A 24,687-nucleotide genomic window follows, 5' to 3' on the forward strand; every position below is an offset into this window, starting at 1 on the left:
TGTTAGGTTGCACTCCAAAGTGCAGAGAAGGAATATATAGTTATAATCTTTACTTCAGGACCTACCTATATGGAACCGGGTTTGGGCTGGGAGAATAAAAAAAGGAAATTCCCCATACCTCGAGGGATTTTAAGGGGAGTAGTATAATCACCAAGACAACACCCTAAACTGCTGTAATCTGTGTTACAGCAGAGTCACGTTCCTTATTGCCGTTCCATCCCGACAGTCCTGCGGTTTCCAGGATATAGCTAAAATCTGATTGATCTGGCTTTAAAAACTGCCAACACCTTATGGTATGTTTCAAAAGTGCAGAGGCCAAAGCTGACTACACACTTAAAACTTACCAACTTGTCTCATTAACAAATAAAAATAGGAATTCCAGGAGGCAAGCTGCTCTCCACACCTGGCTTGACCACTTTAAACCTAACTTTCGCCCTCCGTTAATTAGCGTATTATCCCGACTGTGTGCTTGTTTAGGAGGGGTTTGGGATCAAGTGGGAGCATGGAAGGCGGCACGCAGGGAGCCCTAGGAGGCTCAGACCGGGGGCTCAGGCTTCGGATCCCTTCCTATAGGTCCCGGAGGGGAGCAGGTCACCTGACTGAGCGGATCACGTGACCGGCGGTTACCGCTCACAGGCGGTCGCTGAGTCAGCTCGGAGGGCACGGTCCGAAAAGCGAGTTGGTTTACTTCTGGAAACCAGCCCGCTGTCGTTTCGGGAACCGTCCCTGAGTCATTATTCCACGCCTCCTCCTAACCTCGAATCGCTCATGTGACTCTGTACGGCCTTCCTCTCCCGGTCCCTTCCCTTCCGCTTTGGCCTCCGTGTTCCCCTCTCCGCGCCCCGCCGCTCACCTCCGTGCGCCTGCGCAGACGGGGGCAGGCCGGGGCCGCGAGGTTGGTTTGCGGCATCGTCGTAAAGCGCCGTCGTGCGGCCGGTGCGTCGTGGGGCTGCGGGCGCCGCGGGCTGCGGACAGCCGGCTGGGTCGGGGGGGACGTCGGCGTCCCGCTAGGGGCGAGCGCGGCCGGATCCTAGTGCCCGCTGGCTGCCCGGCGCGGGGCTCGCTGCGGGGCTCCTCGCTGCTGCGGGGCTCCTCGCTGCTGCGGGGCTCGAGCGAGGCCCGGCGGCTTGCAGACCCCTCGCCGGTCGCGCGCCGGGCGCCCATGGCCGGCCGCTCCCTGGGGCAGGCGGTAGCCACCGTGTCGCTCTCAGTGGCCCTCGCGTCCCTGACTGTGCGGTCCTCGGGCTGCCGCGGCGTCCCCGCGTCCAGGTACCCCGTTTCTGGGACGGCCTGCGGCTCCCTCCCCCGACCTCGGGTGGACTGCGACCCCCACTTGCCCTTCCTGAAGGTTCTGTGTAGGCTTTGCCCGCGTACTGGATTTTGGGGAAAAAAAACTATCAGCAAGGACCTTTCTCGATCTCTGATGTCTAAATTTGCCATCATAGATCAGCCGCCAGTCTTAATTCATAGACCACCGGAGAGTTTAAAGAGCGTTTTGGTTGCTCTGTGTGAGGGGTAATACTGGATACCTGTAATGGAAACATACATACTGTTACTGTGAGTTGCAGATATTGCTTGCTGTGCGCAGGAAGGCGATTGACTATTGGCTTTTGGTTCCATCGATAGACTGGAAATCGAAGTGTAACCTCGCTCTTTCTCTTTGTGCTGGACAAGGTGGCTGCGACTTTACTAGTGACTTGGAAAGTTTCTGTTAAGTTCTCCGACACCAGTGTCTGTAGCAGTGGTCCTAACCCTCACCTCCTTAAAACACATACATCCACACCTCAAACTTGACTGTATCCAGGAGGTAGACTGTCACCAAGCTTCAGTTTCGCAGAGGAAAAGAGGTTAGTTCTGTGGCCGGCTTGTAAGACCAAATTTGAAATTTCTGAGGGCCGCTTACAGAAGTGACATCTTCCTTCACCTGTTTGAAAACAGAAACCACTTCTACTGTGGTTTGTAGGCCCCATGGTTTCATCTGTTTTCTGTCTTCCTGACAGGTTAAAACCCCTCAATCAATCAGAGTGTCCTCTGTCTGCTGGTGTGAATGAACTTCCTTTTATACATCTGGTCTTCTTCAGTGGGGTTTGCAGAAGGAAAAACTCAGCTCCCTGGAAATCACTAATGCCATTTTTGTTGATTGTTACCAGAACAGTGTCAAGCTGCTTGGTGTTTATTCTTTGTTTTAGTAAGATGGGGAAGGGAACTCTGAAAGTGGTGTATCCAGAACCGAAACTGCATGTTCAGAAGTAAAGTCCAAAGCTGAGTCAGCAAGAATGTGTTGCGAGCCTGCTAATCTAATACTGTAAACCCTTTGGGGACAGGCAAGAGCAGTGTGCCATCAAGAGTTTGTGACTGTAGTTTTCTTTAGGGGTGTGGCCCAGCTTAGAGCCTGGATCTGGATTCCGACTCAGCTGAGAATATATTATCAGCTAACCTATTAAGGTTCCTGAGTCTTTATTAGACTTATTTCCACAATAAGGATTTTTGAGAGTCAGATGAGTGGGCAGAATTCCGTTGCTTAGAGCAGGGCCTTGCAAGTGCATGGGTATCTCTCATAAATTATAACATCCAGATTTTCTTCAGTTCAAAGCAACATGCCGCTATTGAATTTCTTTTATTGCCAGTCTTAGGAACTGGTCTCTTCTTTGTAAGATGCATTTTGTTAGTTTCCTAATTCCTATTTGTTAGGGCAGAAATTTCTTGCACAGATCTGTTATTCAATAAAAAAGACTTAGACTCTGTTTATGTATGTAATAAGTGTTCTTGTTCTAGTGGTTGTCCCTGTCTTACATTGGAGAGCAGATGTACATGGGGATCGCACTTCTCTGTAGGGAAGATGCATAGTCTGATTTTATTTTGCTATTTGTTTTAAAAATATTTATGAGTGTTCTCTCTCTCCTCTCTTCTCTCTCTCTGTTATGTGTGTGCTCGTGTGTGTGTGTGTGTGTGTGTGTGTGTGTGTGTGTGTGTATATGTATGCATGTGTCTGTGCAGTTATGTGTGCCTGTGCACCTGTGTGGAGCCCAGCAGATGATATTGGGTGTCTCAGCACTCACTGTTTGCCTATTCATTTGAGGAAGATTCTCTCCCTGAACACATAAAAAAATTGTATTTTTTTTTGGCTGGGCTGGATCCTCCTGACCCACCCCCCACCCCCCCCAGGTGAGGTCACAGGTGTGTGTGGACTACCTGGCTTTTTAGATGCATCCTGGGACCTGAAGGCCTGAACTCTGGTACTCAGTGATTGGGTGGTTGCTGTTCTTGGTGGAAGTGCCATCTCTCCAGCTCCATTCTTTTTCTTACGGAATTCAATTGACTTAGGAAAGTAAGCAGTCAGGCTTATAAGTCTGAGACCAGAGAGCATGTTGACACAATTCTGCTTGCTTAGTCTAAATTGGGGAACAGAGAACTTCAGATTACTTAAATACTTTTGGTACTTGGTTGGGATAGAATAATGAATTTTTTTTCTTTTTTTTCCCTATTCCCATCCATGTAACTTATCTCTCATTTCAAAAGAAAGAGCAGGACTCTGTTAACTTTTTAAAAACATATACTTGGAATCTGGTTAGATAAATACACATGTTTTACACTTACGTATTTTTGAGTATGCGCTTTGAATGGTCTTTATTTTTCAGAGAATTCATATCTTGGATTTCCAGGTTTTTAGCGGCTGAAGGAAGCATGTCATCAGATAGGAAAATAATGAAAACCCACCAGTTTTATTGGTTTGTGAGGCAGTCTGCTGAGCAGCCACCTGGCTCTGATCAGGTGACCTTCCTAGCTGTCCCCACTGCTTGGGAATCATACTTGTACGTTGCACAAAGTGAATCAGGTTATATATTCTCCTGCTTTTCACTTAGTTGGGCATGCCCTGCAGGTTGGGAGTTTGACCGTTCCTCATGGAGGCAGAGTGCATGCAAAATGAAGTGGTAGTGTTTTGAAAATCTCTAAATGGGTGACAGAAAACAGTTTGCATTACACTCACAGCTATAGACTCAGACAGCAGGGTGGAATTGGAGCTACTAAAGTCAGGCAGAACAGACAGTCTGTCACTTTCTTACAAAAACAGTCATTCTGTGTTGGTGTGACTCAGCAGTCACACCACAGGTAACTCATGCCCACATAAAAACTTGCACATACCTTTTTATTAATAAACTCCTGTTTGTATTTTTGCCCATGGCTGATTTCTCATAACACTCCCGCCCCTTTCCTAAGAGGAAGCAAAACGAAAGTTCCGCCTTCTGTTTCCTCAGCTAAAATAATAGCAGTCAATAGGCAACAATTATGAGATGAACTAGTTTGTGTGTGCATGCTGGTGCGTGCCAGTGTGTGTGTGTGTGTGTGTGTGTGTGTGTGTGTGTGTGTGTGTCCATATGGAGGCCAGAGGTTGATCCTGGATGTCTTCCTTGGCCCCTGAGACGGGGTCTCTCTCACTGACCCTGGAGCTCACCCGTAGGCTGGCTGGCTGTTGAGCTTTCCTGGTGAACATCCTTCACCTCCGATGCTGTGGTGACAGTGCTGAGGTACTCACCTTTTGTGTCGGTGCTAGGGCTCTGGCCTGAGGTCCTTGTGAAAGCATTCTGCTAACTGAGTTATCTCTCCAGTCCAGATTTAGCTAATTTTCAAAAGCTCCGTATTTGGAAAAACCCCTTGTGGATGCTACATGTTCTTAACTTGAATTTTTTGATTTAAAAGTGTTTATTTTGCGTGTGCATGTGTATGCACAGATGAGTGCAGGTGCCCTCAGAGGTCAGAGGCCTTGGATACTCTGGAGCTGGAGTTGTAGGTGGTTGTGCGTTGTCTGACTTAGGTGTTAGGAATCAAGCTTGGGTCCTCTGGAAGAGCAATATATGCTTTTAACCGCCAAGTCATCAATCTCTTCAGCCCCAATTTTCTAATTTTTAAGTATTTGAAATTGAAAAATGTTTTGGGAAACTTTGAACTAGGTTATTTAATTCATATTTTAGAATGTTCATAAGATGCTTTTCTTTTTTCTCCTTAGGAACTCATTTCCATACTGTGGATTTCACCTTAACGCCAACATCATGTCTGGTTCTAATGATGCCAAAGACAATTCCCACAACAAGGCTCGGACATCTCCTTACCCAGGTTCGAAAGTTGAACGGAGTCAGGTTCCTAATGAGAAGGTGGGCTGGCTTGTTGAGTGGCAAGACTATAACCCGGTGGAGTACACTGCAGTCTCTGTCTTGGCTGGCCCCAGGTGGGCGGATCCTCAGATCAGGTGAGAGGTGGGTGTTAGCTGGGTGTAAGATGTCTACAGGTCATGTGTTTTCAGTTATCATTTGTCCCTAGAGAAATCATTTTTATCCATTCTGGGCATTGTTACAAGTCAGTTTCTGCCCAAACCAAATAATCCATGTTTGTTTACTCTTTGCTAAGTTTTGCGAGGATCTCTCCTAATAGGCATATCTATTTTGCTTTGAAATACCTGCTGTTTGTGTTGAAATGATAACAGTGGATGGTGTCTGTGGACAGAAGTTTTCCTGTGTTCCACCCGGCCCGCAGCAGCTTATAAAATAATCACTCAGAGGCTTATATTAATTACAAACTCTTTGGTCTATGGCTCAGGCTTCTTGCTAGCTAGCTCTTTCATCTTAAATTAACCCATTTCTATTAATCTATATTTTGTCTCGTGGTCGTGGTATTACCAGTCTGCTGGCATCTTGTTCCTCCTTGGGCAGCTGGATCCTGTCTCCCTGACTCTGCCTACTTCACCCTGTGTCTCTCTTGGATTTCCCACCTGGCCCTTATCCTGCCTTACCATAGGCCAAAACAGCTTCTTTATTAACCAATAGTAAGCAACACATATTCACAGCATACAGAAAGACCATCCCACAGCACGTGTCTGTTTTTGCATGTCCTAGTTGGGTTAACAGTTGTACACCTCTGTTGTTTCCAGCAGAGCTAGGCTGGTATTTGAGGTTGTGAAAATGTTCGTCAGACATTTTTCCAGATTATCAAAAACAGATGATGAGCATGATAAAATAGGAAAGGGAGAGAGAAAAGTGGGGAAGGAGGAGAGGAGAGGCAGAGTGCTTTATGTTCCTGGAAGTGCTGGGTTGGTTCATATTTCATGATCATATTCTCTTTTATTCTCTTTCCAGCTTTGCCATGCTATAATCGACAAAAATTATGTGTATTTAAGATGTACAGCTCAGTGGTTTGTTTCACACGTACATTGTGAAACGATTACCATAGTAACACCAGTTAACACCCTCGCTGCTCTCCTGTATACTTCTTTTTGTGGTGTGGTGAGAACACTGGAGATCTGTCTCCAGCACAGTGTGGGCTGTGCTCACTGAGCTGGACAGAAGAGCTCCAGAACTGATCCTCATACGAAGCTAAAACCTCGAGTCCTTGCCACATCATCTTCCCCATGTGCCTGCTATTTATGTTCCCTTTAATGATAAATCTAATACAGTAGTAGGACTGTTTGCTTTTGAAAAAGCTTTCAGGAGCTAGACAGAGAGCTCAGTAGTTAAGAGCACTTGTTGCTCTTATGGAGGACCCGGGTTTGGTGTCCAGCACTTACATGGTAGTGCACAACCTTCATAACTCCAGTTTCAGGGGCTTTCTTATCTCCAGGGGCAGCCTGGTGATGTGTGTAATAAATGCAGGCAAAACACTCATACATGTGAAGTAAAGTCAATCCAAAAATTATTTTTAAAAGTTACTCATTCATTGGATTTATTTTAGTTATTTTATTTTATTTCTTTGTTGCTGGTCATTGCTAAGTATCCAAGTGGTCTACCACTAAAGTACATTCTCAGCCTAAGCTTGTATTTTAACTCGTGTATATAAACATAAGGCTGCACCGATGTTTGGATGCATGTATATATTTGAATCAGGTTAAACATAGCTGTCTCCTCAAACCTCCTTTCTTTAAGTTGAAAACATTCCAAATCATTTCTTCTAGCCCTTTGAAATGGTCTGTAATCGCTCTGAAGTCACCATAGTGCACAATAGCACCAGAACCCGTAATCCTATGTAAGTATACCTCAGTGCCCGTTGAGTAGGTTGTTCTCCAACCCCTTTGTAGCAGTACTTTCCTGTCGGGGCCGCCAGCTCAAAATCACTACACAGAGACTTAGTATTAATTATGAAAGCTTTGTCATTAGCTTAGGCTTGTCTCAGCCAGCTCTTATAACTTAAATTAACCCATTTATATGAATCTACGTTTTGCCACTTGGTGTTACCTCTTCCATCTTGTATCTCCTGTTTCTCTCCGTGTCTGAGTGGCGACTCTGCCTTTCTTCTTCCCAGAATTCTCTCTCCGCTTGGAATTTCCACCTATACCTCCTGCCTAGCTATTGGCCATTCAGCTTTTTATTATAACAGTCATAGCAATACATCTTCACACAGTGTACAAATACCCCACAACATTTCCCCCTTTTGTCGAAATAAAAGGGAAAAGTTTTAACTCCGATACAGTAAAAATATATACAATAGGAACAATTATCAAGTAAGAATTACATTTACAATGTCCAATCCATTTGTATTTGGCAAATTTGGAGAATTTGTGACCGTATGTTGGTCTGACGTTTACGTCTGAGCTGAGCAAAATGACTTTAGCTGGAGAGATTGGTGAATGGTTAAAGTGCTTACTGTAAGAGCGTTTGGACCTGAGTTTGGTCCCTAGAACCAATATAAAAAGGCAGGAGTGGGGGGGAGGTGGGGGTGTGTGGGGGCAGGTAGGAGTGGGGATAGGGGCAGGTGTAGCATGCGCTTGTAACCCCAGTGCTGGAGAGGCTGGGATCATGGGATCCCTGGAGCCTGCTGGCCAGCAGCCCAGGATATTTGGCCAGTTTCAAACTAGTAAGAGGTTCTGTTTAAGAAACAATGAGTGGATGGCTGCTGAGAATTGATCCCCAGGGTTGACCTCCGGTCTCCACACACACAAACATGCACACGTGCATCCCCACCCCAGCACTTCTAACAGCAAAAATCAAACAAGTTGATTGAGGTAGATATTAAGAGAGGGTAACTACAGGGTAGGAAGTGTAAGTGGGTGATTGGGTAGTCAGCAGCTGCCCACACATAGTTCCTTAGGGAGTGAGTGCTGCCATCTTATGACTCAGCGGGGGTTACCATTCACAATACTATATTTTATATCATATAATTTATATACATATATATAAAAACTAGAAAAGAGAACTTCAAAGTTCCCCACGTAAGGAAGTGGCAGATGTGTGAGACGATGTAACGCTAATGACTTAAATTAGGTCATCACATTTTTATAAATGTACCAGATGGTCACTGTACCCCATAATATGTACAGCGATTATGTATCAATTAAAAAGACAAAATAAAAAGCTGGGTGGCAGCGGTGCACGCCTTTAATCCCAGCACTCGGGAGGCAGAGGCAGGTGGATCTCTGTGAGTTCGAGGCCAGCCTGGTCTACAGAGTGACTTCCAGGACAGCCAGGGCTACACAGAGAAACCCTGTCTTTAACTCAGTTGCCTCCCAAGTTTATTCTCTTACACTCTGCTAAACTGCCATCACACAGCCTCAGAAGGAAAAGAGCCCCAGGCCTCCCTCATACAGAATCTAGCAAGTAATATACGCATATATGTAAACATTGGACACGTGAGTGCGGCGTCATATGAAGAGATCAAGAAAGGCTGCATATAAGGGGCGAGGAAGGGCTGAGTGCAGGTGCTGGACATGAGTTATGAAAGAGGACATACAGCTGATTGTCATTCTAGTTCTAACTGGTGCTTTCTTTGGTTTTGGTAATGGATAAGTGCATAGGAATATGTTTGATACAGAAAGTGTAACATGTAATGCAGAGAACTTCTTGGCCTCTGTTCTAAATGCCCACGTTAACTGTATAGAAGGCCATTGAGTTGTATGGGTTCTGGGTCTGGTTCATCTTGGTCTTGTTTTAATTTATTTGCAAGATTTTACATACTGTTTATTATAAAATCTTTCTGTTGAGGCGTGACATAAATGCAGTCCATGTGCATTTCTGAAGTGTGCAGTTTAGTAAACGTGCAATTCAGGTCAAGATCTCCAGCATTTCCAGAGGACTCTGGCTATTTTTAATATGCATCATATTTACTGTATAGTTGAGGAGATGAGTTCACCCTTTGCGAATTTTGATGATATGTGGATTTTTGACAGCATTAACCAATATGCATTAGATTAAAGTCACTTGGCGGCAGTGGGGATGTCACGCTGTTCAGAAGGAACCTTTGGTTGGGAACCCTGCGGGAGCCGGCTCTTGCCACAGTGCTCCCACAGATGGTTCTGGGTTGCTGGTATGATGTGGACATTTTGCTCATGTAGGAGGGGCTCCCTTCCTTCTTTCAAAAGGGTTAATAGGCCTCATAATATGACATCTTTTTCTGCTTTGGCTAAGAGGGTCTTTGCCCACCCCTAGAGCCTGTTTTGATCGAATAAGATGATTTGTAAATCAGAACTTACTCTTAAAATTTTTCAAAGATACTGTTTATTATGAATAGCAGTGAGTTGGTTGTTAAGCTGTAGGTGGTGTTTAACCATTGTTTTATTTTGCATTGTCATTCTCATTGCAGTGAAAGCAACTTTTCTCCCAAATTCAATGAAAAGGATGGGCACGTGGAGAGAAAGAGCCAGAACGGCCTGTACGAGATTGAGAATGGAAGACCCAGGTGGGTGCTGGTGTGGAGTGGCTTAGCCTAAGATCTCAAGGGAGAGGAGGTGTTAGCAGTCTATAGTGTAACTAAGAGCCAGGCACGATCATTTTCACAGAACTCCTCGTGCGTTCACAGGTGGTGTGAGTGCGGATGTGGTGATGATTCATAGCAGTTTGCACACAGCTAGTAAGTGCTGGAGACAGGATTTGAGTGTATTGTTTCATTATTTTATCTGGAAGGTTGAAATAAATAATTGAACAAGTATAAAAAGGACTAAAATTTATATTTCCAATGGATATTTATTAAATGAGCTAATGGCTTATAGTAAGAATTTATTCAAACATGTAAGACATGAAAGATAGTAAAACTCTTTGCTGGGTAAAATTGCTCAGTGTATTAAGTCTCCACTACAAGGCTGACCACCTGCCCCAGGGACTCATGTTGGAAGGAGAGATTGAGTCCTGTAGCTTGTTCTCTCTCTCTCTCTCTCTCTCTCTCTCTCTCTCTCTCTCTCTCTCTCTCTCTCTCACACACACACACACACACACATACACACACACACACACACACACACACACCCCACACTAAATAGAATGCAATTTAAAAGACAAGTAAAACCCAGTAATTTAAACATCAAGGCTCTTTTTGCCCATCTCCTGTTCCTGTCCTTCTGTGAATTTGAAAAAAAAAATTATTGTTAGTTGTCCAGGTGACTTAAAAAAAGTTAGTGAGTTTTGTGCAAAGCAATATAAAAATGCGTTCAGTTTCAACAGCAGTAATGCAGATGGGCCTGAGTGCAGATGCGATGATGTCATAGGGCGTGAGTGCGGATGCGGTGATGATCATGGGGCCTGAGTGGGGATGCGGTGATGATCATGGGGTGTGAGTGCGGATGCGGTGATGTCATGGGGCCTGAGTGCAGATGCGGTGATGATCATGGGTGTGAGTGTGGATGCGTGTAACTGACATTTTATTCTGGGCTGTGGATTAGTTTAAGACATTAGTTGGGGGTGGTGGTAGCACACACCTTTAATCCCAGCACTCAGGTGGCAGAGGCAGGCGGATCTCTGTGAGTTCAAGGCCAGCCTGGTCTACAGAGTGAGTTTCAGGATAGCCATGGCTACATAGAGAAACCCTGTCTCAGAAAAACAAACAAAAAGTTAGTTGGGGGCTGGGAAGATGGCTTTGGATGAAGCTCTTGTACTCCATACAGAGAGGAGTTCGGCCCTCCAGAGCCCACACAAAAGCCAAGCAGACAGGGAGGCTGCCTGTAATCTCAGGACTCAAGGAAGGGACTGAGCAGGAAATCACAGGAGTAACTGGCCAGCTAGGCTACCTCAGACTAGCTGATTGGCCCTCCCTTGATAAACTGGAGTGCTGTTGATGAAGACACCTCAGGTCGGCTGTCTACTTCATGCCTCCACACATGTACATGCATACCACCTGCACACATTCAAACGTGTGTACACACATGCATGCTGTATCAAGCCAGACTTTAAATAATGAGTGCATTTAATTGATTGTGTGTTGTTTGTGGTCTTGTGTTCTTTTCCCCATAGAAATCCTGCAGGAAGGACAGGACTGGTCGGCCGGGGTCTTTTGGGGAGATGGGGACCAAATCACGCTGCAGATCCCATTATAACCAGGTAAGGACCGAGTAAGCTGTTTGAGTAGCAGAGAGCTAAGTGATGAGAAAAACACAAATGTCAGCTCTGTGTCTGTATTTTATGTGTAGGTATAGAACTGTGTTTGTATGTACACGGGACCTTAGGTGACATTGTGGTGTGTGGTGGAAGAACAAAGCTGTGGTTTAAGCGAGGTGTCGCTTATGCTTGTAATCCCCGTACTTGGGAGATTGAAGCAGGAGGATTGCCATGGACTTGAGGCCCGTCTCAAAGCCTCAAAATCAGTCAGTCAGTTGATTAAGCTGAGGCTTTATGTGGTAGGTGTACATCAAGCATTATCTACCAGGCATGTCCAACTTACTGCCCGAGAGCTGCATTCTGTGCCCAGTGATGGCTGTGAATGTGGCCCAGCACAGCATGAGATGGTTTTTTTTTTTTCACTCGAGAGCCTGTTTTCTCCAGCATGAGCTTGTAAATGATAAACTCATGTTTTACATTGTCAAAAGTTTGCATATACCTGGCAGATATTTATTGAACATCTGTTTTTTTTTTTTTCTCTCAGCATTGAGTATGAACTTTGGAGCATATAAAAAAGTATAAGAATTAAGGTTTTGTTCATTGAAAAGCTGTAGCTTCATTTGTGAGGTGGGAAATTTAAAATAAAAAGCATGAAATATGACCAAGTGCAGTTATGGATTGCTCAGCATTGGAGACACGTCCTATGAAACACATCATTAGGCAATTTCCTCACTGTGTGCCTGTCACACAGTGTACTTGTACAAGCCTAGATGATGCAGGCCAGTCATTCACTGTGGCCTCTTGATGCAAGAGACTTACTGGACATAAGACGTATGAGACAGCCGGAGTAACGTGTCGTAATGTTTAATAGTAAACTTGTTTGTCCATAAAAACACTGAGGAAGGCATGATTGTTAAAGAACTTGATGCCATTAAAAAGAATCCAGGAGCTTTCAGTGGGATGGTATGGGAAAGACCTTGAGGGTATCTCAGGAATGGACAAGTCACTCCTACCCCTTGGCTTCCAACCTCTAAACGGGTAAACTTACTTATAGTCCTACCTTAGAAGGGAGCCGTGGAGCACCCTGCCTGCACAAGAATGCTGCCCTTTCCAGAGGATGGTATCTATGAAAGCCACACTTTCAGTTTCAAATGAATGAGTTTATTAAGTGTAGCAGGTAAAAGTAAAAGAAATACCAAGTAGCAGAAGGTAACAGCATTTTATCTGGTCTTTGAGTCGTTTTGTTTCCCTTGAGTGATCTTCGTACCTCTGTGGAAGTCAGTGAACTCTCTAAAATGCTAACGGGCTGTGGCATTACCCTGTTGAGCAATATTCTCTGGCTCTCTTAAGAACACAGACTTGAGAATTCTGCTGTATAAACATTCGCTGGCTTCTTGAGCTTCACACTGTACCCTCCCTCTCACTTGCTTAGATGTTCATTTTCTTGGACCAATATTTTATTGCTTTGTGTCTTTCTTATGCTGTCTTTGAGTCTGCACTAATATTCTTTTACTTCTGTGTACTGTACTCTTCAGTCTGAAACCTGAAACCTTTCCTTACGATGTGTCACTTGGGAGTTTAGCCCTGCTCCAGACCTTTCATGAGGACTTGGGGGTCAGGTGAAACTTGGAGACCCATCCAACACTAGTGTGCTCTCATACTTCTCTGGGGTGAGAATCGCATCGTAGGCTTTCCTACCCTCTTGTTATTGGAAGTACAAAGTTCGTACCTTTGTCTAGAAGACCAGTTTTAGAAAAAGCCTTGCAATTGAAGCAGTGGATCAGGAAAGGGAGGGGAGGCTTGTCTTTGAGAAAGAGGATGTGGTTAGAAAAACGTTTTCTGAACTGACTATTCCCTAACCACATAATTTAACTCAAGACATAAAATTAAAGTATAGGATGGAGGTTTTTTTCCCCCTCGTAGTCTAAAGATGGTATAAAGATTGAAGAGCACTACTTTACACTCAGCTGAAACTACTTGGTAGCCTGCTTTTCTGATATCCCAGGGTGAGGTGCTCAGTCCAAGAAGTATTGCCAGGCCTGTTTATCACTTCAATTTCTAAAAGGGATCCTTGGTGGAAAAATACCTTGCAACACCTTGAGAACCTTCCTTTAAATTACGTTCTGCTTTTAAATGTTTTTAATGTTTTTTGTTAAGGAGTAAAAATTGTATGTGATCTAAATTTTCCTTACAAAGAACACAGCATCCTTGTGTGAAGTAAACTTCCTTCTGGTTTATAACAGGGCTAAATAGATCGTTTTTTCTAATAAAAACAGTCTTAAACCGGCTGATTTTGGGCAAATAAGTACTTTGGTGTAAGGAAAGCACCTTTTGGTCACAGATGTAAGCTGGAATCTTGTCTTCTGTCCCCGCTTGCAGGTGGAAAAGGGATGACAGCGGTAATAAAATCACACATCCTGTCTCCGGGAAATGCATCTTACAGTTCGTTGCAATAAAAAGGAAAGACTGTGGAGAGTGGGCAATCCCGGGGGTAAGCATGGTCCCGCCCTCCATTGATGCTGTCACTGTCCATTGCTTGGCTCACTGAGAAGCTCCTGTGTGAGGAGGCTGCTCCTCACTCCCTATCAGTCTCTATCATCACCATGGAGGAGGCTGCTCCTCACTCCCCATCACAGTCTCTATCACCGCCATGGAGGAGGCTGCTCCTCACTCCCCATCAGTCTCTATCATCACCATGGAGGAGGCTGCTCCTCACTCCCCATCAGTCTCTATCACCACCATGGAGGAGGCTGCTCCTCACTCCCCATCACAGTCTCTATCACCGCCATGGAGGAGGCTGCTCCTCACTCCCCATCACAGTCTCTATCACCACCATGGAGGAGGCTGCTCCTCACTCCCCATCACAGTCTTTATCACCACCATGGTTTAGAATGATGTAAGCTTTTAGGATCATGTACAGTTGTAGCATCTTTGGAAGAACATGAATTTGTGGCTAGACCGAGGCTCATGCTCTGCCCTGTGTACTTGCTGTGGGTGATGGAGTCCAGGCCCTCGTTGTTAAAATGCAGGTAGCCCTATTGACCTCAGAGAGATGCCAGTGAATGTTTGACATATGGTTGGGACTCCTTATGTAAGGTCCATCTCAGTCCCCTACTCTAAACTCAGTTATATATTTTTAGCGTTATTGATTGAATTCTTATTTTTAATCATAATACCACTGGTTACAAACTTTCCTGAAGTTCCATATCACCATCAGGAAGGGTGTACTTGTAGCCCATATTGACTTTGTGCCATTGATATATTTGAATACATTAAAATTGTATCCTATGTGTGGTAGAGGCCTTGTAGTTTATGTCTTACTGTGAGATGGCGGTAGCTTGAGCGAAGATGGGTTTTATGAATATACTGCTGTCGGTAAGAGTATGCTTTTCTTTGTAGTGTAAAAATGGAATGGAATTACAGCCTGTAGCTGACTGATCCAAGCTCAGGCTGATACCGTGAACCAGTTCACTCATGCTAAGTGCATTAACACAAGAGTGGTTTTACCGTAGGGCGTTACATTTTTATCGTTATTTGGAATTCTGATCAGGAAGCAGCTGTTGTCACTGATACATTTCTGAGTACATTGATACAGTTTTCATCTCCTTAATTGACGACTTCCTGCCCTTGTCAGTTAATATTGTAGACACTGAGACAGAACAGAGCCAAATGAACAGATATCCCTGTCTTCTGTTACATTTCAGTGGGAAAGGTAGCTCATGTAATAAGATGGATCAGTTAAATCTAAGTTTTATGTCAGAACAAGAAAATCTAGACCAGGACTGGAAGTAAAAAGTGATTGAGAAATTGAAATTGTAGTTACAGCTGGAGAAGGCCTGTGGGGAAGGTGACATTTAAATGACATTATGGAGGAAGCAAATGAGTAGTGTCTGTGGAGAGACATTTGGGGTTCTGTGGAGAGAACTAGCAGGCGCAGCCGCTCTCGGATGGAGTGCTGCTGGTGCAGTCTGCAGATGCTGAGGAAGCCATTGTGGCTGGAATGGACTAGTCAGTGTGGGGAGAGTCACTGTGCTGTTTTCTTGCCTCTGGGCCTTGTAGTTTGAGTTTGGAAAGTATGAAGAAATGAGTTTGCCTGGAACAGTTTGCCATAGCCTAACCTTGGACCAGTTACTGTGGCTCAGTGTATGCGTTGCCTTTCTTGGCTGCTGCTTCTGGAAATGAATGGTTTAAGAAGCACTTCTCACAGAGGGGTGGGGATAACTATGGTGGGGAAACACAGTAATACACGTTTATTGTACCAGTCAGTGAACGTGTCGAATAAGCCAAAGCTTAACTTCTTAAACAATGTGACTGCAGGGGATGGTGGACCCCGGGGAGAAGATCAGTGCCACACTGAAGAGGGAGTTTGGAGAGGAAGCTCTGAACTCCTTACAGAAGTCCAGTGCTGAGAAGAGAGAGATCGAGGAGAAGCTGCACGCGCTCTTCAGCCAGGAGCATCTCGTGGTAAGGAGGGCTCCTGTGCCGCAGCCTGCCAGCGGGGCCGTGGGATCTGTGCACAGAGCAGACTGTGCTTAACGTTTCTATCCAGGCTTTAGCTCGTCCGGTCATTCATTACTTTCTCCCCTCCTACTTTTCTTCCGCTGAGGACGGAACTCATGTGACACATGAGCTATTTTCTTACACATTGAACAGATCTCCCTCCTCCCCTCCCCCTCCCCCCCTCTCTCAGTTTTTAGATTTCTGTTTCCTGGGTTTGTCAAGAATAATATACCCTCCAATCTATGAAACTGTAATCACAGAAATTATTAAAACAGAAAAATACTTACACTTATATGGATATGGCCCAAATTGACTCCAATGGTGCTGTTGAAGTTGGGGGTCCAGCATACTAATCATATTCCATCACTGAGTTACACCTCCAGCCCTTCTCAGATTCTGTGGTGCTGAGGATTTTGTGAATTTTAAGTCTGCCTCAAAAGAGAGTATTGTACCCTGAGAAACATAAGACAAGTCTGTGAAGCTATGCTAAAGGTTGTATGCTGTTTACATTTCTTTGTAAGCATTTTTTTTAGGGGGGAGTAAAGCCATGTAGTATAACATACAACTATAACTATTTTAAAATGTCCAGTTCAGTAGTGTTCAGTGTGCATCAGGATATTTCCACATATTAACTGAGTCTCTCCTGCTCGCTCCCGTCTCACCCTAGACACTGTTTTTCTGTCCCCCTTGACAACAGATATATAAGGGGTATGTTGACGATCCTCGGAACACTGATAATGCGTGGATGGAGACCGAGGCTGTGAACTACCACGATGAGACAGGTGATTTTAGTCCTAAATGTGTTCCGTTGGCTAGAGCTGGGGACCTGCTAAAGCCAGGATGTCTACTAGGACGTCAGTGCACCTAGAGTGTCTTAGCTCTTAAACCAATTAACTATTGAGTTTAGGGCTGTGCTTATCTGCAAGGGAAGTTGTTAGTATTAAAAGAATACTTAGAACAAAATCTGCAAAATTCTATCAGTGACTAAAATGCCCTTAATCTGTTGATGGCACGTGAAGTTGGATTTATAGGCTAAAATAATGCGGTTGAGAGCCGTCAATTATTTAGTACAGTTATTAAACTGCAATTAAATTTGTGTAAACAAAAGCAAAAGCAAGTGGGAATTCGGGTGGGGCAGTTTGTCGGTGAGGGAAGAGATGGCATTTATATTAATCTTGTTGTGTGATGTATTGCCATCCCGGTGCTGCGGCCTTGGGATTGCCGGGTCTGTAGTAAGTGTGTGGTACTGAGCGAGTGCATTTCCTCACCTGTGGGTCTTAGGACTCTGGGGGAGACAGTCTGTTGTTACAGAAGAGAAGGGAACCTGCTGTCTTTAGAATGACTTAGGATCTTTATGCATCAGCTTGCTCCTCAGAACACGCTTTCTTGCTAAGCTGAGTGGTGTTTTAAGCGTTTGGCATTCATTTGAGGAGTGATGAAATGACCATGTTCAGAGAACTCCCTGTTCTTCTGGCTCTTTACTGAGCCACCTGATCTTATGCTAATCACTTGTCCTTGGAAGGCAGCTTAGATGTGGGAGGTCTCCTTTCACTCTGCCTTTGCTTGGCCTCGGGGAAACTCCAGTACCAATTAATTCCCTTCACAATTCATTACTTATTTGTCACGTGCAAATGGAGTTTAGAACGGGTTTCTTGTTTAACTGCACACAATGCATTACTTATTTGTGAGGCTAAAAACAAATGGCCTTTTTCCCAAAGATTGAAGGTAGATTATATACCTGATGGGTGGTTAATCTCAATTTCTCTGTAAAAAAAACGAAACAAACCAAAACCTCTTTGCTTAAATTCCAAGTCTTTGGCCTGTATAGATTGGCATGGCTTACCTAACAAAAGGAATTAAGGCAGACAGGCCTGTAGCACTAGGCTCTGTCCTGGTCTTACTGATTTGTCTTCCTCACACCTTTGGGGCATCTCTAAGAGACTCCTTGGTAAGGTCTGAGGTGTGCCCTTCTCTCAGCTGATCCCTTGTTGGTAAAAGAATTGTACCCGAGGGCAGTAAATGGTGTGTTCAGGCTGGTTGCTGTGCCCCTCTCTCTGCTGTGACAGGATTTTCTACCTGAGCATGTGGCAGTGTGGATCTGAGAACTGTTTTCGTTCAGCTTTCTTCTAGTGAGAGAGGGAGAGGGAGCTGCTGAGCCCTGTATGTATTTAAATATCAGTGATCAGAGCAGTAAAAGATAGTCTAGATATTATTAGTTCAGATAAAACATAGCATGCTAGAGGACTGTACTGAGGTAACAGGACACTTTAAATCAGTGGTTCTCAACTTTCCCAGGGCTGTGGCCCTTTAATACACTTCCTCATGTTGTGGTGATCCCCAACCATAAGATTATTTTCGTTGCTACTTCAAAACTGTAATTTTGCTACTGTTATGAATTATAGTGTAAATATCTGTGTTTTCTGATGGTCTTAGGTTCCCCCTCTGAAAGTGGTCACGATCCACAGGTTGAGAACCACTGCTTTAGCTTCGCACCAGCTGTGCGTGTCTCAGTCTGTGAAGGTGTTGGTCGCTGGAGTATGGACAGATGTGAGCTGGGATGCCAGCACTAGCGCTTAGAGCCTGTGGCCAACCATTGTCCTCTTCCAGAAGGACTTCTGCTGGCTTACTGTAATGGTGATTTTGACGTAGGTAAAATACTTGGAACTTCGAGAATAGTTGACGTAAAGAGGAAAATATAAACCACCACCTTCAATTGCCAGCTTGCCTTAGCTTCTTCCAAACTTTGTGTAGCTTCACAAATAAATAGAGAAAAGGTGCTCGGGCTGTGTGTTCTGTTTCGTTGCCTGGCATTTCACTTAAAAGCATATTATGGCCACTTGATGGCCACAGATGTGGGCTGGCCTCAGTTACGGTTGTTCTTTGTTTCTAGTTTTTTTGAGATAGGGTCTTGCCACATAGCCCAGGCTGCCCTGAGCTCACTCTATAGCCCAGGCTGTCCTGAGCTCACTCTATAGCCCAGGCTGTCCTGAGGTCACTCTATAGCCCAGGCTGTCCTGAGCTCACTCTATAGCCTAGGCTGTCCTGAGGTCACTCTATAGCCCAGGCTGTCCTGAGCTTACTGTATAGCTTAGTCTGGTCTTGAACTTGTGGGCAGTCTTCCTGCCTTTGACTCCTGGGATTGCAGTCATGGACTGCCATTTCAGGCCCCATCACCTGCCTGTTTAATGACGTGACGCTCCACTGTGTGTCTCTATCCTGTTTAATGACGTGACGCTCCACTGTGTATCTCTATCGTGTTTAATGATGTGACGCTCCACTGTGTGTCTCTATCCTGTTTAATGACGTGACGCTCCACTGTGTGTCTCTATCTAATGTTTAATGACGTGACGCTCCACTGTGTGTCTCTATCCTGTTTAATGATGTGACGCTCCACTGTGTGTCTCTATCTAATGTTTAATGACGTGACGCTCCACTGTGTGTCTCTATCGTGTTTAATGACGTGACGCTCCACTGTGTGTCTCTATCGTGTTTAATGATGTGACGCTCCACTGTGTGTCTCTAACTAATGTTTAATGACGTGACGCTCCACTGTGTGTCTCTATCCTGTTTAATGACGTGATGCTCCACTGTGTGTCTCTATCGTGTTTAATGATGTGACGCTCCACTGTGTGTCTCTATCGTGTTTAATGATGTGATGCTCCACTGTGTGTCTCTATAGTGTTTAATGATGTGACGCTCCACTGTGTGTCTCTATCTAATGTTTAATGACGTGACGCTCCACTGTGTGTCTCTATCGTGTTTAATGATGTGACGCTCCACTGTGTGTCTCTATCGTGTTTAATGACGTGACGCTCCACTGTGTGTCTTTATCGTGTTTAATGACGTGACGCTCCACTGTGTGTCTCTATCCTGTTTAATGACGTGACGCTCCACTGTGTGTCTCTATCGTGTTTAATGATGTGACGCTTCACTGTGTGTCTCTATCTAATGTTTAATGATGTGACGCTCCACTGTGTGTCTCTATCCTGTTTAATGACGTGACGCTCCACTGTGTGTCTCTATCTAATGTTTAATGACGTGACGCTCCACTGTGTGTCTCTATCTAATGTTTAATGACGTGACGCTCCACTGTGTGTCTCTATCGTGTTTAATGATGTGACGCTCCATTGTGTGTCTCTAACTAATGTTTAATGACGTGACGCTCCACTGTGTGTCTCTATCGTGTTTAATGAGGTGACGCTCCACTGTGTGTCTCTATCGTGTTTAATGATGTGACGCTCCACTGTGTGTCTCTAACTAATGTTTAATGACGTGACGCTCCACTGTGTGTCTCTATCGTGTTTAATGATGTGACGCTCCACTGTGTGTCTCTATCTAATGTTTAATGACGTGACGCTCCACTGTGTGTCTCTATCGTGTTTAATGACGTGACGCTCCACTGTGTGTCTCTATCTAATGTTTAATGACGTGACGCTCCACTGTGTGTCTCTATCCTGTTTAATGACGTGACGCTCCACTGTGTGTCTCTATCCTGTTTAATGATGTGACGCTCCACTGTGTGTCTCTATCTAATGTTTAATGACGTGACGCTCCACTGTGTGTCTCTATCCTGTTTAATGACGTGACGCTCCACTGTGTGTCTCTATCGTGTTTAATGATGTGACGCTCCACTGTGTGTCTCTAACTAATGTTTAATGACGTGACGCTCCACTGTGTGTCTCTATCCTGTTTAATGACGTGATGCTCCACTGTGTGTCTCTATCGTGTTTAATGATGTGACGCTCCACTGTGTGTCTCTATCGTGTTTAATGATGTGATGCTCCACTGTGTGTCTCTATCTAATGTTTAATGACGTGACGCTCCACTGTGTGTCTCTATCGTGTTTAATGATGTGACGCTCCACTGTGTGTCTCTAACTAATGTTTAATGACGTGACGCTCCACTGTGTGTCTCTATCGTGTTTAATGACGTGACGCTCCACTGTGTGTCTCTATCGTGTTTAATGATGTGACGCTCCACTGTGTGTCTCTATCTAATGTTTAATGATGTGACGCTCCACTGTGTGTCTCTATCGTGTTTAATGATGTGACGCTCCACTGTGTGTCTCTAACTAATGTTTAATGACGTGACGCTCCACTGTGTGTCTCTATCGTGTTTAATGATGTGATGCTCCACTGTGTGTCTCTATCTAATGTTTAATGACGTGACGCTCCACTGTGTGTCTCTATCGTGTTTAATGATGTGACGCTCCACTGTGTGTCTCTAACTAATGTTTAATGACGTGACGCTCCACTGTGTGTCTCTATCGTGTTTAATGACGTGACGCTCCACTGTGTGTCTCTATCGTGTTTAATGATGTGACGCTCCACTGTGTGTCTCTATCTAATGTTTAATGACGTGACGCTCCACTGTGTGTCTCTATCGTGTTTAATGATGTGACGCTCCACTGTGTGTCTCTAACTAATGTTTAATGACGTGACGCTCCACTGTGTGTCTCTATAGTGTTTAATGATGTGACGCTCCACTGTGTGTCTCTATCTAATGTTTAATGACGTGACGCTCCACTGTGTGTCTCTAACTAATGTTTAATGACGTGACGCTCCACTGTGTGTCTCTATCGTGTTTAATGACGTGACGCTCCACTGTGTGTCTCTATCTAATGTTTAATGACGTGACGCTCCACTGTGTGTCTCTATCGTGTTTAATGATGTGATGCTCCACTGTGTATCTCTATCGTGTTTAATGATGTGACGCTCCACTGTGTGTCTCTATCATGTCTAACCTGTGTCACAAGACAGTAAGTCTGATTCTGCCCATTTTTAAGACTGAGAGCTGGTGCAAGGGCACAGCGGTGGAGAGCACGCCCGCTCTTCCAGCGGTCCTAGGTTCAACTCCCAGCACCTCCCGTGACTCAGGAGAGCCCGTAACTGCAGTCCAGGGATCCAGTGCCTCTCTGGCCTCTTCCAGCACCCGATACACACGTGGGGCACAGACATTCATGCTGGCAAAACACCCATGCACATTAGAGATAAATAAAGAATGTAGTATATGATACTAAATGCTTATATACGCACATAAAACACACACATATGTTGCACATAATTTACTCTCTATTTCCTTTGAATAATTTTTTTTTTTTTGGGGGGGGTATTTTTCAAGACAGGGTTTCTCTGTGTAGCTTTGCGCCTTTCCTGGAACTCACTTGGTAGTCCAGGGAATAATTTTTTTTTTTTTTTGAGACAGAATCTCTCATTATGTAGCCCAGGCTGGCTCTGAACTGATGGCAATACCCCTGCCTCAGTTCTCTTGGGTGCTGGAATTGGAGTAGTAAGCCATCACACCTAGTTTAATGTAACTTTTGTTTTCAATGTTTGGGATTTTACCCGGAGATTCGTGTATGCTAGGCAGGCACTGACCACTGAGCTGAATTCCAGCTCTCTAAACTTGTAATTCCACCTGGAGCAGAGTCTGATACAGGCATTCCGAAAGTTATTGATGACATGCTCATCAGGGAGAATTCATTTCTTAAAGTATTGGGTAAACACTGACAATTTATCCTGTAGGAAGAGCCATTTACATTTCTAACAGTGATGGCATTTATACATGTATAAATATAATTATGAATATATTATATTATGGTTTCTGATTTGGCATTCAATTATATAACTTAAACTACATGAGTTATAAATTTCTTTTTTAGTTTTTTTTTATATTTAACTCAGTAACCCTTCTGGAATTTATTTTTGTAAAGGGTTTCATATAGCATGGTATCTCTCAAGGAGAACAGTCTTTAAAGAGAAAAGTTTTCATCTAATATTTAATCAGTTAGAATTCAGGCATTTTGGAATATTATGGTTTTTAATTCTTTGGCCGCCTAATAACAATGATTTAATCTTGTTTTTAGTAAGACGGTTTGAAAATACAGAATTACAGTGATAAAAACCGGAATGAACGAATTTCCCTTTCTTGGTGCGTTTCTTTGGCTCTAGGGGAAACCATGGACAGCCTCACCCTGGAGGCCGGGGACGACGCTGGCAAGGTGAGGTGGGTTGACATCAGCGATCAGCTCAAGCTTTATGCCAGCCACTCCCAGTTCATCAAACTCGTGGCCGAGAAGAGGGATGCGCACTGGAGTGAGGACCCTGCCGCGGACAGCCGTGGGCTGTAGCTCATCCCCGTAAGCCAGGGCCACCTGGGAGTGCTGCAGCCAGCAGGGACCCAGAACTGATTCCACAGAGGACACTCGGGAAGGTCTGCAACCAGGTAAAACAAGCGAGTCCGATGAAGAGCACTGAACTTTCAGCTTTCTTCTCAAAGGATTAGATCGCCAGATTTTGTATGTACTTAAGCATGGCTGAACAAAATTTAAATAACAAGTGGTCTTTAGAGAATTGTAGTTACAATAAAAGTTTAAAAACCCAACTGGTGGTGACTCGTGTTTGTAGTTCTTACTGTTAACTCCTCACTGCCCTTCGAGCTGAGTGGTGTCCTGCTGAGCTAGACTTCCTCTGGAGGTGCCACCTCACATGTGCAGTAATGCCTGACCCGATTGCCTTTCAACTAACTGGTTGCTTTCTGTTTTGTTTCCTGTGCACGCAGTGCCCGAGGAGGGCAGAAGAGGGCGTTGGATCCCCCGGAACTAGGTTTACAGGTGGTTGTGAGCCTCTGTGTGTGCTGGGAATTAAACCCCTGTCCTGGAAGAGCAAGCAATGATCTTAACTGCTCAGCCATCTCTCCAGCCCAAGTTACCAATTTTACAATGGAGTTTCAGTTGGTGCATTTATTTATTTATTCATTTTGAGGCAGAGTCTCACTGTATCTCAGTTTTTCTTGTGGTCAAAGATCAAAGTCAATGAATAGAAGTTCTCATTTTTAGAATATTTAAATTTTAAAAATATGCCCAGGTAAATTAGTAGTTTATAGAGATGTCACTTACACTGTGACTACTGCATGACAAAGAATAGATATAGAAAGGAATTAATTAGTCAGGATCAGCAGGGAGCCTTTGTGAGTTCAAGTGGCTTTTGATGGGAGGATAATATTAAGGATTGAAGTAGTTTTTCTGAGAGATGTGGGGTTAATATTATAAATCCCAGATGGAGAGAATGTGTTGGTGGGGTGTCCCCAAAAGAAGAAAGGGAAGTAATGCTGTCTCACCCCAGTGAACCCAGGTGACATATGCTGGCCAGCGCTGGCTGTCCTTTGGCAAGTTGAGGATCACTCGAGTTAGAGGGTAAGACAAAGGGGGTGGGGTATATGTTGTTAGGACCCTGTGGGGGTAGATGGGAGTTGAGCTGAGCTGGAGCCTGGGTAGTGTGACAGAGTCTGCTGGGAAACTCTGAGATGTTTGATGTCAAGGTGAACTCTCTTGACTCGTTATTTTTAAGAGCCCAGACATGCTGGCCTTTGGGTATGTCATGGACACTTGGACTTGATGAGAATAACTGCTCAGGAGGCGCTGTGTGAACCTGGAGAGAATTCCACTTCCCAGCACTGAGACCAAACTGTTTTCAAAGGCTCTCAAGAAACTTTGAACAGTCACTAGAACACTTGAACTGAAACCTGTACATGTTTTAGTGAGAAGTTTATTTAGAGCAGATGGTCTGTAGATAGTAGCCTTCCCTGTATTGTCTGAAGTTTCACAGAACTTTTTACAGAGAATACAAAATGGTAACCCAGTTCCAAGCTGCAGATAACAGAGCAGGTAACCAGCACCACCTGCAATAGAGAAAACAGTTAAACCTTTAGCTTCTGGTCTTCCTGTCAGGAGTGTCTGCTCCAGGTCACTGGTGGTCCCCCTGTTCCTGTTCATGTCTGCTCATGGTCACTGGTGGTCCCCCTGTTCCTGCTCATGTCTGCTCACGGTCACTGGTGGTCCCACTGTTCTTGTCATGTCTGCGCATGGGCACTGGTGGTTCCCCCATACTTGCTCGTGTTTGGT

The 24,687-nt window shown here is 44.5% G+C and overlaps 1 protein-coding gene across 3 annotated transcripts; it reads left to right on the forward strand.

Annotated features, from left to right (window-relative positions):
- Positions 1–652: 652 nt before the first annotated feature.
- Nudt9 (nudix hydrolase 9) lies at positions 653–23,168 on the forward strand. 3 transcript variants are annotated; one of them, XM_059274865.1, is made up of 8 exons: positions 653–895; positions 5,006–5,245; positions 9,562–9,657; positions 11,202–11,288; positions 13,665–13,776; positions 15,603–15,749; positions 16,483–16,567; positions 22,736–23,168. In XM_059274865.1, exons 2-8 carry the CDS (start codon positions 5,049–5,051, stop codon positions 22,912–22,914), a joined length of 903 nt encoding a protein of 300 aa, XP_059130848.1. In that variant the 5' UTR covers positions 653–895; positions 5,006–5,048; the 3' UTR covers positions 22,915–23,168. The 3 variants fall into 3 exon arrangements, with proteins under 3 accessions (XP_059130848.1, XP_059130847.1, XP_059130849.1); XM_059274864.1 differs by lacking the exon at positions 653–895 and adding an exon at positions 1,117–1,269; XM_059274866.1 differs by lacking the exon at positions 653–895 and adding an exon at positions 1,658–1,847.
- The last annotated feature ends 1,519 nt before the right edge of the window (positions 23,169–24,687 follow it).

This window comes from Peromyscus eremicus, chromosome 10 (genome assembly GCF_949786415.1).
Source record: "Peromyscus eremicus chromosome 10, PerEre_H2_v1, whole genome shotgun sequence".
Taxonomy (NCBI): domain Eukaryota; kingdom Metazoa; phylum Chordata; class Mammalia; order Rodentia; family Cricetidae; genus Peromyscus; species Peromyscus eremicus.

Coding starts and splice junctions, on each gene's coding strand:
- Nudt9 (XM_059274864.1), top strand. CDS start 1,163: ATGGCCGGCCGCTCCCTGGGGCAGGCGGTAGCCACCGTGTCGCTCTCA. Junction 1,270..5,005: donor CGCGGCGTCCCCGCGTCCAG/GTACCCCGTTTC, acceptor TTTTCTCCTTAG/GAACTCATTTCCATACTGTG. Junction 15,750..16,482: donor TCAGCCAGGAGCATCTCGTG/GTAAGGAGGGCT, acceptor CCTTGACAACAG/ATATATAAGGGGTATGTTGA.